Genomic DNA, 16,501 nt, shown 5'->3' on the forward strand with positions numbered 1-16,501 from the left:
TTGCAAAAAATTTTGATACACAGGAGGTGCAGGAAGCAGAGTCCAGAGGTGTACATAGCAAGAAAATCAGGGAACAACGGAAATCTGCAAGGAACCAAGGTCCAGGCCCATACCCTAACAAACTTGGATCACAGGGAGAAACCACAGCCGTTGGATTGATCCAATTGGATCAAGCCTTAGATCTAACGGCTAAGATGCAAATCAAACGAACCAGGACTGAACCAGACCGGTTCAGTGGTTTATAAAAAGGATTGGGGACCGGTTCGTTTCATTTGCTTCTTCGTTTCTCTCTCTAAGTTAAACCTTAGAGAGAGAAGCTCTCGTTTCTCACCTTATGACCTTCATCTTCTCCGATGGACACAGCGGCGGAGGTGTGGTGGTTCGCCGGCGGCGCCACCACACCTGAACGTTTTCTGCAAAAATTTTACACCGCTGTGTTCACCTGAGCTTCCTCCTTACGATTTCGAAACTGATTTTTTGAAAAGAGGCCTGGATTCGAACAGATCTACACCTGAAGCTACATCCTAGGGTTTCGAAATTTTCTTCTAATCTCTTTGAAATTAAACCCTATCCTAGCTTATTTTTTACACTGATGACGAATTTATGCCTTATTTCGAAGAATAAACGGCGAATCTTCATGATTTTCGAAATTAGGGTTTCATTTCAATTTTTTTCGTATCTTTTCAAACTTCCACTTCAATTCACCGTTTAATCTTTCACTTAGCACCTTCGATGATGATTACGAACGAAAACGAGAAGGTCTACGTGAATTTACCTGGACTTGTTTGGAGATTCGAACAAAGAAGATCCTGCGTTTGTTCTTGATCGTTCTGGTGAGTTCTATGAAGAGACTGAAAATAAATCAGTTCTTCTTGCTTTCTCTTTCACTGATTCGAAACAAACTTCGATTATCTCTTCTTCTCTTTTCTCTCACTCAAAACCCTTCGTGATCGTAGGAACTTCGTCTTCGTACGAATTCTTGAATTGCGAAGGTGATGGTTCAATGATGATGATTTTCCAGAAAAATCACTGAGAACCTTCCACAAATTCGAAACGCTTCTTGCTGAGTTGAGCACATTTTTCCATTTTGATATTCTGGAACTTTGAATTTGTTTTGTATGCTAGATGATGAATTTCTGATAGAAAATTGATATGAATTTGAGGATTTTTGCGGTGATGATTGATTCTGTTGTGGTGGTTTTGGTTTGTTACGGTGGTTCTGTGATGGTGGTTTGAGTTTGTTACGGTGGAGAGAGAAAGAGAGAAATGTGGTTGCGTGATTGATGATGTGTAATCTGTTATCTGGTGATTCTGACACTGTGTGCTATTTATATTCTGCCATGTGTGTTTGAGGTCCATTGAAAAAGTGCCATGTGTCCTGGATCTGTAACAAACTCGTTCCTTGCTGTGTTTGGATTTGGGCCCTCTGTGCAATTTTGAGACTCTGAAGGACTATTCTGCAAAATTAAAAAGGACCACTGCAAAACTTTGGACAAAAAGGACTTTTTTTTAAAAAAGATGACTTAAAAGGACTAAAAAACTTAAAGATTCGAAAATAATAAAAACTTAAAAGTAAAATTTAAAACTTAGGAGGACTTGAATGCAAATTTTGGCAACTTTGGACTTACAATGAAAAAAATAATAAAATTGACTTGAAAAACGTAATTTTGAAATAAACGTAAAGCGAAACAACTAAAATTTGACAAAACGGACTAAAACGAACCAATGGCCTAAATGAGGTACTTTAAAGTAACCTCTCTCTGCCGAAATTTCGTGTGAAATGACCAAAATGCCCCTGAGGCTAAAATGACTGAAAATGTCTCAGATACAGACTTTAAAATGGATTTTTAACAAGAAATTGAAGCAAAGACTCATACAAGCAAAATTAAAAGACTCAGAGACAATTTTTAGGATTTAAACAGGGTTTTGTCACATGAAAAGACCAAAATGCCCTTAGGGGCAAAACTGACTCAGAATGACTTCAACTGCAATTTTGGAAAGGGTTTTGACATAGAATGAAACAGAGACTTATTTACACTACTTGAAAGGATTCAAACGAAATTTTAAAAGACTGAGAGAAATTTTGACATAGGAAATGACTAAAATACCCTTCTGTTGTGAATTTTGCAAATAACATTGAAATAAAATGCAGAGAAAGATGTAATTGATCAGAGACAGTTCAAATGACTTATAATGCAAGAAAAGAAGAATTGAACAAGTATTTTTAGGTCCAAAATTAGGGTATAACACAGTTCAGCACAACACGCTTACATCTGGGGGCTACCAAGCCAGGAAGGAAATCCACTAGTGTAGTCCTTATTCAATAGCTCTCAGCAAACTCCTCGTTTACACTATATGACCTAGGACCTACCCGTCTAGACTTCAACATAGGAACTCCTAGATCTGAGATCCCATCTCACTATCCTAATGGTCAGTCACTGCCCCAATGACCTATCAGACCGCAAACACAATAAAATAGAAGTTACCTTCCAACACAAACAACCAAACCTTGTTTCACAACTTCGGTTTGATGCACAAGAGTATCAATACTCACAAAACTAGTCCTAAACAAGTATCTAAACACGACACTAGCAAGAACACAGTAAAGATCCTAAACCTGCATCACAATCGATACAAGAGTAGAATACATGAAGACTCAAACCCTAAAAATCTAAACTTTTTAGCGTGACAGCTTGAATGAGCAATTAGGTCTTCAAGTCTTCTTTTTATACTGAAGCAGCTTGGGCTAAATAATCATTGGGCTTCAGTAAACTTGTAGATCGGTTCAGCAAACCTGCAAAACAGAATCAGATACAAATTTGGAAAGTCCTAATATGTCGGAACCTATATTAAAACATTCCAAATCGTAACAAATATTTCCTAAAATAAAATGTCTATTTTAGTAATATTCCACGGCTGATTCTAATAAGATATGCGCGTTACTTGGTCAGTTAGTAAAAGAAATATGATTTCCTTAATGGATAAACTACGCGCGTACAGATAAGGCAGAACCCAGGCACACTGAACCATGCCAGGATGTTGAAACATTGTATCCAACATCTCACAGAGCTGCCTAACCACATGTTGGAACATTGGTTCCAACTTACAAAACAAGGATATTTGTTTTAGCAATAATGCAGCCAATACAAATACCCAACACAGTTACTCTCGTGTGCGCCTATATAAGGGTGACTTATCCTCACCTCCAAGGTACGATTCATTTTTCCCACGCTTTTACACACTCTTCCTCATTTCCCACACTGACTTAAGCGTTGGAGTGCTAACGTGGCTGTACGCACCTTTCGTTCCACCGCCATGACTCATCGTCACCGTACCGAAGCACATTCTGCCACCGTTGCCTCTCATCCATCCTTACCGGACAGATCATTTAGCACTAGAAGGATGGGATCATTCACTAACTACCACGGTCTAACGATCCTCTGTAACGCCCTAACTCTATTAAAGCAATAAAACATGCGAATATAGCAAATATTCAAGAATTAGACGCTACGTCTAAACCAAGATAACAACAATCATGTATATATAAATAATATCTCATCAGTCACAGCGGATAATATCATACATCTCCAAAATCAAAACAATACATATGCCATGGTCATACATCGACATCAACATAAAATCCTCCAAAGTCTCAACAATGAGTACACCTCAACATAAATAAAATCCAACAAAAGAAAGGGACACCGACTCGACCTAATCAGAGCCCTAAACTAAACTCCAAAATGATAGCGGAGGCAAACTCCAGCTATCCAAGCACTCACCGCAAACGGACTACTCCTGCACAGCGTCTACCCATCCATACAGACAGGTAGGCGGTCAAAACCATTGGAGGTTAGTATTACATCAATCATAATTAAGGAATAATAATTGGATACAAAGAAGTCAATTAATCTCAATAATTGTCACATATTCATTCAACCAATCCAAATATTACAAGCAACATATATTTGCCACCGACATACAACATTCAAGTATCACATCAAGATTTCATTTTGATATGCAATGCGCCTATACTTGACACATACATGCATGTGGTACCATACAACAACAATAGATGCCAACCGCACATCTAAGTAAGATTACACCTCCTCTTACTATGTAAAAGTACACCTCCTTTTACATTTCACAACTAACCCATATGTTATGATGCATGGACATACAACAACGACCCGATAATGCACAACTTTAACATACAACTACCAACGACAATGTAAAAGTACACCTCCAATTACATTGACCAATTCAACAACATTAGCATTATCAAGTGTTCATGTCCACCCACATTCACATTTCACCATTCACATATGAGGCATCATCACATAAGTCATCATCAACTACACTATATCTCACAACAATTCCACATACTTCTCATAAACAAGCAAAGTAGATAAATACATCTTTTATGATAATTATCATATTCAACCTTCAACAACCAGTCATACATTCTCAATTGATCATATAAAATCACTCACAAGAGATTCACAAGGCAATTGGTTCAAAGGAACCATTTTTAACAACATTCGTCTAGCTTATCTCATTTTCAAAATAATCGAAATTATTGAACCAAACCAAGTAAACAAGATGCAATGCCTCAACTAAGTATACATCTAGGCCACATATAGGTGCAGTAGAGGATACCTTGGCGTTTCACCGGCTAAACATAACGAAATCACGAAAATCACAAGGTTCGTCTCAATTATCATTTTTCAAAGACTTTCCCATTTTCTAATTAAAACAAGTTAGACCCAACACGTCACAGTTGGAAATCATAATTGAACTCTTAGAACCAAAGTTTGAAAATAGGAAACAATCCATAAGGTTTGGGTCGACATCCTTAGAGCATTTTCCTCATAACTTAAAATCCAAGAATCATTTCAAGCCAAACCAAAACCATTGGAAAGATGACAAGATTATCCACAACTTCCATGTTTACACCAAAAACTGAATCAAAACAGAAACGAGGGAAAAAGACGCAAGAATGCGAAACAGGGGGGTGCTGTCCTGTGCAACTCGCAACTGCGAGTAACTTTACTCGCAACTGCGAGTAGCTTCCAGGAAGCCACTCCTGCTCGCATCCAACTCGCCACTGCGAGTGCGTTGCAAGTTGTGACAGTAGTTTCGGGAAAAAGAGTCATTTTCACCCCAAAACCCCAATTTTGACTCCCCAATGCCCAACTTTGATTCCAAAGTTTGTTTAAACATTTCCAAACATGAAAAGATACTCAAATCCATATAAAATTTGCCCCAAAACATTCTCTTAACCAAACTCATCATTTGACCCATTTTCATGAAAACTTCAAATAAACAACACAAGTCATCACAAGCTCAAAATTATGAGTACCCAAGGTTCAATTCATCAACAACAACATCTCACAACATCAACAACAACAACCAATCATGAATTTACCATCAATTCAACAACTACAACATAATTCATCATCTATTTCATTCAAGAACATGTTATATGTATATAAACCCATTTCATCATGCAAATTCAACAACAACAACACAATTATCATTCAATTCATGCATAGAATCATACCCTCAAAATTAAGCACGAATTTCTACATCTAATAATCAAATTAACCACTTAACCAAAGAATTAGGGAAGAATAATAACTATTAATTATGCTTGAATTCTAACCCCCTTACCTTAATTATCCTCAAAAATACACACAGAGGTAATTAATCACATAAGAGCACATATAACACATATAAATAAATAATAAAATAAATCTAACGAAAATCGGGCTGTTACATCCTCCACTGTAACCGTTTTTCCGTTACGAACATCTCCACATTAACCGTTTTTGGTTACGCTCCTCCACCACAACAGTGACAGTTATTCCTCCATCTACTGAATAAATAGCTGGAACTGGAACACGAACCGCTACAAGTCGCTACTCCGCTGCACCAGAGTTGCGTTCCACAATCCAAGACATCCAGGATCGATCGACTACAGTTCTTGAATTGGTGAATCAAGAAGGAGGTAGAAACCTTGAAGGTGTTGCTCTTGATTCATCAATGAACAGTAATCCTTCCATCGCAAGAGAAGTCGCACTGTTCCTTCCACCACCTTCTCCTCGAGCAGAAGATGCTCCTCCTCGTTCTCCTCTTTTGCATTCGAAGAAAGTTCATCCTTCTCCACCGCCTAAGATGAACGAGCTCTTGGCGAACTTAGTGAATTTGCTTTAACAACAAAACAACAGGATCCAATGTGTCGAAGAAAATCAAGAAAAGATTCCGACGAAAATCGCTACGCAAATCGAGGTTGCTCAAGGGAATCAAAGCCACGAAACACCGTTGATAGCAGCCAACACCATCTCCGTTCCCGTTAACCATCACGGTGGCGGTGGGCGACCCCTGGATGACTCAGACAAAGGAAGCAGCAGTCACTCTCCCAGACGTTCTCATGACGGAAAGTCGTCAGGCCACAGCGGAAGGAAAGACTCTCCTCCGCGCCACAACCACCGGAAGAAAGATGATTGTTCACAAGAACGCCATCGTGGGATGATTGTTCCAGAACGCCGTCTTTTTACAAGATTTTGGAACAGTGATTAATAACTCGTCATGTCTCTTTTTTGTCAACATAGTGATTGATAACCCGTAAAGGCTCTAAAGCAAGTGATTCGATTTGTTGTAATTAATTTCCTTTTCGCTCGTTGCTACCTAGTGCAGGTACCAAGTGTTGAATTTCCTCTAAATTAGGGTATGCGCTAGTTTGCTTGATCACGTAAAGTTGCTCTCACGTTAGGATTAGGATGATGAGGTTGGTAGATATATGTATATACACATGCACTAGTGATTTGATATATTAGGTGGCCGTGTAGAGAGTATGTAAGTAGCGCTAGAGGTTCCAATCTGCAATTTTGTTAGGTTCATAAAAATATACACATCTACACATACTTAGAGGTTTTGTTGGATTTTAAACACCTATATGGCTGCTGCATATCCGTATCTCTTACAATTATTATACTATTATACTTTTATATTTATTTTTAAACATTTCTTTCTAACTATTAATAAATATATTTAGTATTAATAATTTAAAAAAGTTATTAAGAGAAATACATAAAAACAAAACAAATAGAAAATTATCGAAGCACAACAAACACATGTGTAATAATAATCTAACACAATATCGATAAAATATAATAGGTGAAAATTTGAGGAGTTACAACCACTCACAACAAACTAACAAATAACAATTTTCATTTAAAAATAATAATAGGTGCATGTGTTTTATCTTGCTCTTATTCTAATTCTTCATTTAGTGTTAAAGATTATGTTTTACAACCACTTCAATTTGAAATGTATCATGAAAATTCATTCTTCATCATACTTCATATAATAAATATGACTCTTGTTGTAAAAAAAATAAAAAATGATTCTTACATTCATACATTTTATGTTAGAATTGGTATTATATATAGTAGAAATACAAACTCGTTCAAATCAAATGCTAACCTTCTATTATATTTGGTCTAGCTTCTCTTTCAATTTCTCTCTTTATTTAAACAATTTTTATTACAATTTTGTCCTTCTTTACTCAAACAAAATACTATATTTTTTAATAAGTATATATATTACACATCTTCTTTTAAGTAAAAAGTATGCTAAAAATGTATCACGTAGAAGATTTAACATGCTAACTATGTTGATATCATCTGCTGCACCCTAAACAATATTATTAGAAGAAGAAAAACATAAGACATAAAACTTGGGTAGATTAGGCCAAAACCAAAGGTAACAAAGAGGGAAAAGGAGAGAAAATAGAATAATAAAAAGCAAGTTATGTACACATGTGAGAAACACAAATGAGTTCAATTTTTTTATCAAGCTTTTTTGTGAAAGAAATTTTTTTATTAAGATTTATTCGGTGTAATACCTTTAAAAAGTAGAATATTTATAAATATATAAATCAATTTTAAAATTTAGAATATTAAATTTACAATTCACTATATATAGAATATATTATTAAATGTTATGACCAGTTTAAAATATTTTCTATATCAATCATCAATGTATATTTTTTTTGGTCAAGTTATCAATGTATATTTAAAGTATATTTTAAAAAAGTTATTCGTCTTAATTAAATAATATATACATGTAAGTACTATTTTTTTTAAGGGATAAAATATATATTATTTTAAAAATGGTTTGAAAGAATGTAATATGATAATTTGATAGACATACATTTGGTTATTTGAAAAATGAGAAATAGATTTTTTATTCTGTGCGCTATCATATTCAGTTGTTGGAGAGAATTAAATTATCGCATTCACTTGTTCAAATCAAACGAAAAGATGATCATTGAGTTCACTTGACTGCTTTGGTGTTTTGGGAACCTAAAGATATATTTTATGGGGGTTTTAGTTTGTGTTTTTTTTCCTCTTGAACATATATGTTTTCAGTTTTAGTTTGTTGTCTTTTATGCAATGTATGAGGATCTAATACTTGAAGTGGGTTTCTAACACAATGGTGTTTGCAATTCAAAATAGGAGATTGCTGATAGCTAGGTGGTGGATTTGCGGAAGACGGTGGTGGATTTGTGGAAATAGGGTCAACACGAGTTCCGGCGAAGCAGGTTCCTCGTTTCTTTCCCGTCGTCGGGAATAACGGAATTGGATCTTGACAATTGAACTAGTTCCAAACCAATATCGTTCCAAACTAGAATATAATGTGAATATGAAAAAGAATTTTTCATTAAATTTGTTACAAAATAGTTGTTCAAATACCATTTCTCAGTTTGAATAGTTTGTTATTAATATATGATTGGACTTAACAAAAAAGATATAATTTTCATGAGACATAAGAAATAAGAAAAGAGAAGATAATTTTTGTAATGTATGAAGATGCATTTTCTTTGGTGTTTTTCTATAGTTTTTAACTATTTATGAATAATTCCCTAAAAAAAAAAACTATTTATGAATACTGCAAATTTATAATTTTATTTGAAGTTTTTTATAATAAAAAAAATATATTTTAAGTTTAAAACCATACAAAAGGTACCTATAAATTGCACATAAGTTTTGTGATAAAAATATTTACACAAACAAGAAAAAATTACTGCAATATTTACAAATATTTAGTTAATTAAGAACAGTTAGCGCAAAATCTTAATTACCTCCTATTTTCTGGTGATATTAAATAAATTTTTATTAATAACCTATCCGGACTAGATCATAAAGATTACAAAAACGTGCAAAATGTAGGGGTAAAAAATACTCCATCCGTTTCAAAATGAGTGTCGCTTTAGACAAAAAAATCTGTTTCAAAATGAGTGTCACTTTCAGTTTCCAATGCAATAATAACTTTTTCTTTTCAATTGTACCGTCCAATTAATACTCTGCACACTACTTCCAAAGTATTACTTTTAAAACTAATCAATAGTTAATAAGGATAATTTGGTAAAATAACCATTCTCTTTCTTTTAATCATTGCATTTCTTAATATGTGTATAAACACCTAAAACGACAGTCATTTTGAAACGGATGGAGTAGAATGAAGCTAAAACAATCCACCTACAGCCCACGCAGGTGCTATAAACCTCCAATAGAGAAGTACGACCGGACAAAAAACATAAACCAAGTTGTTACTTCTCCAAATATGTAAACATTTTAGGAAAAATCAAGCTGATCCGATCTCCTAATGAAGGTGGATCTGTGGGTACCATTGCAGAAACGTTAAAGTGGGTATTAAAGGAAATTGACTTGTTCGATTTCAGATCAGCTAACTGAAAATGGGTTTTGAAAAAGAATGCCCCTTTGACATCTTTTAAGAGGAAATCCAGTAAAATCCCTGCCCATAAATATAAGGCTTCACCCTTAACAAAACAATCAATCTTATACATAAATTTATTGAAACATACAAAAGAATAAAAATAAAACTAATTTCAGTTAAATGGTAGCTAATTTTTTTGATATTCACTACCATTAAACTTCCTAACACACTCATGGTAGCAAATATTATACTTTCTTGTAGCACAAATACAAAAGGAAAATGATCACCGCGGCTAAATACGAGCCTGAAATAACGAGTACTTGATAGTAATATAATCGTAGTCAATTAATTTTCTTACTCTAATTTCCATAAGATATTCTTGTTAAACCTATGAGAGTAACTGAAGCTCTTGTTAAACTCAAAGTCAAGAAAATTATCCTACTTAAGTTCATTAGAAGAAACCAAATCATCTTTGAACACAGAAACTCGATTCTTCATCATGTTTTCAAGAAAGCCCCACACCATCGTTTGAAACGATGTCTTCATTATGATGCAAGCTCAATTCTACTGCTAAATCCTTTTGGATTAATTCAAATGGCCGTGCGTGTTGGATATTGAGTTGCAGGAACAAAAGGGTGTGTGTGGATCTGTCGTGTTGGATGGTTCAACTTCAAAATGTGAGTAAGTCGCATGCTTGTTTGAAAGAAAAATGACGCAAGGCTAACAAGCGCTAAACCTAGATTGAAATTGAACAAGTTTGCAAACGATAAACTTGTGAAAATAGGCTTCCGAAATTCACCAGAAATTGATATAGCGGACTCTTTCATCGATATAGAGCTCTCATTGTTCGCAATTCATTAGTGAATTTATGTTGGATACACCGTGTGGCTTATAAATTGTAATTATTCTCATAAACTCACAAAAAAATATTTACGATGGCCTCAAAATATACAAGACTTCTAGTTTATGGGTAACATCGGAATAGTAACATCAGGTTTGGATGAAATGTCTAACATGATTATGGGTTGTTTGTTTGAATACCTTGCTATGTGAGTTGTAGAAATGAATTTGTATATAAGCATTGTACAAGCATAAAACTTCCAACCTTTGCACCTATTTTAAAGTTTATTCAACTGAATCTTTGATGTGTTCATCAACACCTATAAGAAAAGACAAGTATATCATCAATAATTGACCAGCTCACTTATTTCTCAAATATTGACCTAATAGGAGGCCTTTTTGCTATATTGATTTACGTCCATTTTGCATGAATAAGGAGGAAAATAAAATAACTATGGGACAAAGGCACATTGATTTATTGTCTGCAGTGCATAAAAAACTTATGTCATACAAAGTTTGTAACCGAAAAATAGGATAATAAATCAAAATCCAAGATACAAAACCAGAAAATAAAAAACACCACTACCAGTTTGTAGAGTAATAAACAAAAGTCTAATAGAAATTTTGATGGTTCTAACCCCAAGATTTAAGACCACAAAATCACTTTTTAACCAACAAGTACTTTATCTTAGGGTTGTGACCCACTTTTCAAAGCTACCACCATATTTTCTCATATACTCAGCCCCAGGTTTGAGATCAAATGACAATCCAGGAGAGAGCTTTGGATAGGAAAGCAAGCAATTTGTTGCAACAACATTAACCCACGAACAATCATCCAAAAACAAGATAGAAATCTTCTCCAGAACTCCGCCATTTAATATTAAGTACTTAACAAATTCAACTTCAAACTCACCACATGTATATCCCCTTATACAAACGGACTTTAGTTGATAAGTGACGCACCAACATGGCTCCCTCAATTGCCAAAACAAGACTCCAGGGTAAGGTAAACAATCATTGTCATTCTGATCACTCATTCCACCATTGCAATCCGTATTGACCTATAGCATGTATAATAAACCATGTCATGGAATGTATTTAAGTATACTTTAAATTGTGATCACCTCACAATAAAATATGACTATTTCAACTACAATAATATTCTTGATACTAATGACATAAAAATATTGATATCATGACCACAATAACCATATGATAAACCATTCAATTAAACACATATAATATGAAATAAAGATTCCCAAGCACACCTGATTGTTGATTTGTAGATTTTTTAGTCGATGGCAAGACTTAATGGCGAAAGAAAGAGCTATTGAATTTCTAATATTTGTGAAGTCTAAGTCGAGGCAAAGGGTGACCAAATTGTTAAATATACTTCCCATGTTTGAACCACAGCGTCCCTGAAAAAATAAAGAAATATGATTAAAACATATATAAAAAAAACACAACATTGTTAAATTTCTAAGAACCCTAGGCAACACAAAAGGGTAGAACCAAGCCTCATATAGATGGTATCAATGAGATGCTGCCAAGTGTGATCCAACCTAGGGTTAGCCTTTACTGGTAACCCAAGATATGTGAATGGAAGGGACCACACTCTAGAGTGAAGAAACTGCTCCCACTCTTTGAAACTCGTTATTGACATTGGCATTCAAAACACTACTAGTGGAAAAGTTAGCATTGTGGAAAGTTCAAAGCACCGTAAGATATTTGAGTGACCAATGGTTCTCCAAAATAGATTTTCTCAAGAACAGTGTATCATGTGCATGCTAAAGGTAGGCCATTGACAGACCTGAGTTACCCACCTCTAACCTAAAGTACATATTACGCTCCTCTTCATTCCTGATAGATTCATTCAAACCCTCCACAATCAAGATTAAGGAGCCAGAAGGTCATCTTCCTTCAACTCTTTTTGAATATTAATCTATTGGGTTCGGCTTCCATTAACCAAAATTGAGAAGTTCGCACTAAAAAACATATGTCTTCATCCAATTGTGCCACTTAACAAAAAAAATTGAACCTCGTCATCATGTAATCCATAAAATTCCATCCAATCAAATTACCCCACATCACTTGTTTCTCATCGCGTAACCATTAGGCTCAAAACAAATTACACCACATCACTTGTTTCTCATCCAAGGAACACTTAGAGTAAACATTCACTACAAAACATTTCTAGTATTGGGGAAAAATTATTACTATTCGGTAGGGTGTCAATGATATTTTAGTTTACTAGAATAATTTCACCGTAAAAATTAAGAGTTACATCTAGGAACATGATTGTATTATTAAATTGCAATTAAATACCAACCATATAATTAGGGGTCATTTGGATTGACTTACTTTAGAGCTTATGCAAAGTAGCTTATGCAAATAAAGAAGCATCAATGTATTATTTATAAATTTGTTAAGGTAGTTTATGAAAAAACAACTTATGAATATACAATTTTCGTTAGTAAGATCTTATGAATTAACATAAAAGCTTATTTATTTGCATAAGCTTCTTTTCATAAGCTCAATCCAAATAGGCCCTTATTGGTATTTCTCCTAGACAAAAAGTGGTGAAACCACAATTCAAAATAATGGAGTGTACACTTGCGTCAAAAATAATTCCTGATAATGACCCATTGGCCAAATTAAATATAGGTGATATGAGAAGAAAGACTCACCACAATGCCACCACAAATTTCAATAATGTCCCTTGTTCTCAAATATTGCCCAAGCTTTTTAACATCATTATAAGCACGGAGGATATAAAGTTTTGGGGTCTCAAATGCTAGATCTTTATGAATAGAAATGATGGATTCAATCTCTATGACTTCCATGTTAGCTGCAGAAACCAACATCTTTTGCACTTTCATATCCAAAATTTTAAAATATTTGAGACTTGAACTATTAATGTTAACTTCACCTCCAAAGAAATCACATTTATTAAGGGTGAGGTTTTCAAGAGATGAACAGTGAGAAATAATCTCTTGAAAATTGTTTGATTCAACACACACATCATTGAGGGTAAGAGTTTTCAAAACCTGGTTGAGATCAAGGGAAGGTGTAGTTATAAAACAATAATGATTCAACTCAAGAACCTCAAAACTAGTGAAAATCTCAAAAGGTAAATCCAAAGTTCGTCTAGCTTGCCCGAAAATAATATAATTTAGTATTTCAAAATAATCATGGGACTCAAGTCCAATTGAAACCTTTACCACCCCTTTCTCAATTAATTTCTTCATCCACCGCACAACATCTCCATTGACACAACTCATACCCAAATGTCGAATATTACAGCTTTTCAAAGGACCAATGTGTTTATCCATGATTGACATAATTAACATGGACGCTTCAACAACTGTATCCAACTTTGCGTTATCTTCAGGATAAATTCCACGAATCTATATCACATTAAAAAGGCTTTAAAGTTGAATCGCAAATATTTAATAAGAAAAATTGAAACAAAATTTGGAAATTCGATTCCTTATGGTCCTCTCCAAATGAATCTCAAAAAAATATGTAAGCCATTTAATTAATCTAATTATTGAGAGATGTCAACACTCTCGATCCAGATTAATTCAATGGCTTGTACGGAGGGGGTGGAGGGACCAAAAAGGACCAGATCCCAAAAAAATCAAATCATAAATCATCAATTTAATATAATGAGTTAAATGAAATGCCATGAACCAAAAATCATAGATCCTAAAACCTATAAGATAAAATTTGTAGATAGTTTTACATCTAAGATTGTACCTTAGGACGAACATCCCTTGCACGACGAGTTATTGGTTCAGAATTTTGATTGTCAATTTTGATCAAATGCTTCAATATTTGTCTTTGGTCAAAACTAAGGTGAAAAGAGTATTTCCACAATGTTTTCCAACGATTGGAAAGCACACTAGTTCTCACAGCTTCCTGGACTGACAGAAAAGAAATTATAAAAGTTAGAAGTACATCAGGAAGACTACTGATCGAATATGCTTCTTCCTCCATAGCTCGCATTTTTTTCTTTTTTCTTTCCGCCATAACTCGCGCTTATTAGACTTTGCAATAAATTATATGAAATGAAGGGGTTAAGGAGGTGAATTTTGTTTAACTCTTAGTCAAAAGCTACATTGGTTGCCTCTGTCATTTGATAAATTACAAAAATAACACCTTAATCATCAATACGTAAAAACCACATCTTGTATTTTAGCCCCTGGTAAATTTCATCAATATTATTATTATTATTATTATTATTATTATTATTATTATTATTATTATTATTATTATTATTTGGTCTCTAAGAGGAATTATATATTCGGTACCTTAACTTGTTTAAGATTTTTATTACGGTCCTTTAACTAGTTGTTATGTTTAAATCCGTTAACGTCACTTTCGTTAGTTAAATTAGTCATTTTCCATTAACCAGGGCCGGCCCTGGGCATAGGCCGGGGGTGCGACGGCGTAGGGCCCATGCCGGTAGAGGGAAAAAAATTATGTTAGGGGGTGTATATAGAAATATTTAGTTTTATGGGGGTGTATATAGCAAAGTTTGCTGCAAGGCCCAAACATTGACATGTTGAAAGGCTGGGCTGAAGCTTGTTAATGTTTTCTGCCCTTTTGGCGCGATTTGCTATATATACCCCATATATCACAAAGATTTCTATATACACCAACCCTGTAAAAAATTGGTTGTTCTTAATATTGTGCAACCAAATTTATTATTGAAGAAATTGATGATATTTTTTTGCGCCCTTTCTTCCTAATAATATGCCTCACTAATATTAAAAATATTGGTGATATTTATTATCCAAGAAATTGAGATAGTTTTGTAACAAAACAAATTATATTTTGGTGTTTATGAAGTATTTGATTTATCTTTAGATGTTGCCTAAAAACATTTATTTGATAGTGAAAAGCGAAAAAAAACGAAATGAAGACCTAATAAAATCATAACAATGAGCTAAAAAAAATGATGTATTATGTAAGGGGCCATTTTCTTATATTATGCCTAAGGTCTGTACAACTATAAGAACGGCCCTGATATTAACTTTAATTCCTAATGTCTAAGGTGGACCAAAGTTCTCACTAATTTTTTTAATTTTAACTGTTCCATCCTTTTGTGGAAAAGAGAACCATTAGATAATGCATGTCTACTATATCTAATAGTGCATCACCAACACCTAATCAAAAACCCAAATAAAATAGAGCAAAAAATTCCAAAATATTCTGAACTTTCGTTAATTGCAATTGGTGGGTTTTGTTTGGTTGTTGAGAAAAAAAAAATCTATATGAGAATAATCCAAATTCATCATAAGCTTATTTGATTGGTTTTTAAAAAAGGAAATCCAAAATCTTCTTCCCTCCTCCTCTTCTCTTTCTCTCTATAACTTAATTGATTCAACAATAAGAACAATTTAATATTGTTATTAATTTTTACTTTGTTTATTGATTAGTAAATTTAATTCGTGGTATGAAATTGATTAAACAAGTTTTTTGTTTTGTTTGAATTAATGAATTTATTTATGTGTTTAAATGTTGTTGATTATGAAGATAACAACAACAATAATAATAATAATGGGTTTGTAAGTTTTTGGTGATAATGTGTTCGAGTCCAGAAGTAATAGCTTAACTGATAACAAAGTGCTAAAATTGGTAAACCAGACATTTTGATTGAAGTTCGAACCACAGTTTTAAAACTCGGCTCGGACATTGACTCGGCAGGGGTACTGAGTCACTGGATCAATGGTTGAACCATTGGGTCATTGGTCGAACCGCATGACTAACTCGGATCAACTCGGATGACTCGATTAGATAACTCGGTCTTGAGATTAAATTTATATAGCTATTTAATCAGATTAAATCGGTGACTCAGTTACTTTTTTTTTGGTTACAAGGGAAAAGGAACAAAACAGGAAAAGAAAACAGA

At 34.0% G+C, this 16,501-nt stretch overlaps 1 protein-coding gene across 1 annotated transcript; it reads right to left on the minus strand.

Moving 5' to 3' along the window:
• Window positions 1-11,106: 11,106 nt before the first annotated feature.
• LOC146914182 (F-box protein At1g80960-like) lies at window positions 11,107-14,616 on the minus strand. The gene is made up of 4 exons (XM_085720573.1): window positions 14,370-14,616; window positions 13,272-13,969; window positions 11,821-12,002; window positions 11,107-11,616 (listed from the first exon to the last, which is right to left on the minus strand). The coding sequence occupies exons 1-4, from the start codon at window positions 14,614-14,616 to the stop codon at window positions 11,268-11,270; spliced, it is 1,476 nt and encodes a 491-aa protein (XP_085576699.1). The 3' UTR covers window positions 11,107-11,267.
• Window positions 14,617-16,501: the final 1,885 nt, after the last annotated feature.

The sequence above is a fragment of the Medicago sativa genome, chromosome 6 (assembly GCF_051527215.1).
Source record: "Medicago sativa cultivar Bolivia chromosome 6, Bolivia_mono, whole genome shotgun sequence".
Classification (NCBI taxonomy): domain Eukaryota; kingdom Viridiplantae; phylum Streptophyta; class Magnoliopsida; order Fabales; family Fabaceae; genus Medicago; species Medicago sativa.

Bases quoted from the DNA above. Each gene is read 5' to 3' on its own strand.
- LOC146914182 (XM_085720573.1), bottom strand. From the start codon at position 14,616: ATGGCGGAAAGAAAAAAGAAAAAAATGCGAGCTATGGAGGAAGAAGCA. The intron at 12,003-13,271 runs GTGAGTCTTTCT...TTATTTTTTCAG, and splicing joins AAATTTGTGGTGGCATTGTG to GGACGCTGTGGTTCAAACAT. The intron at 11,617-11,820 runs GTGTTTAATTGA...TGGTGGAATGAG, and splicing joins ATCTTTATTTCATATTATAT to TGATCAGAATGACAATGATT.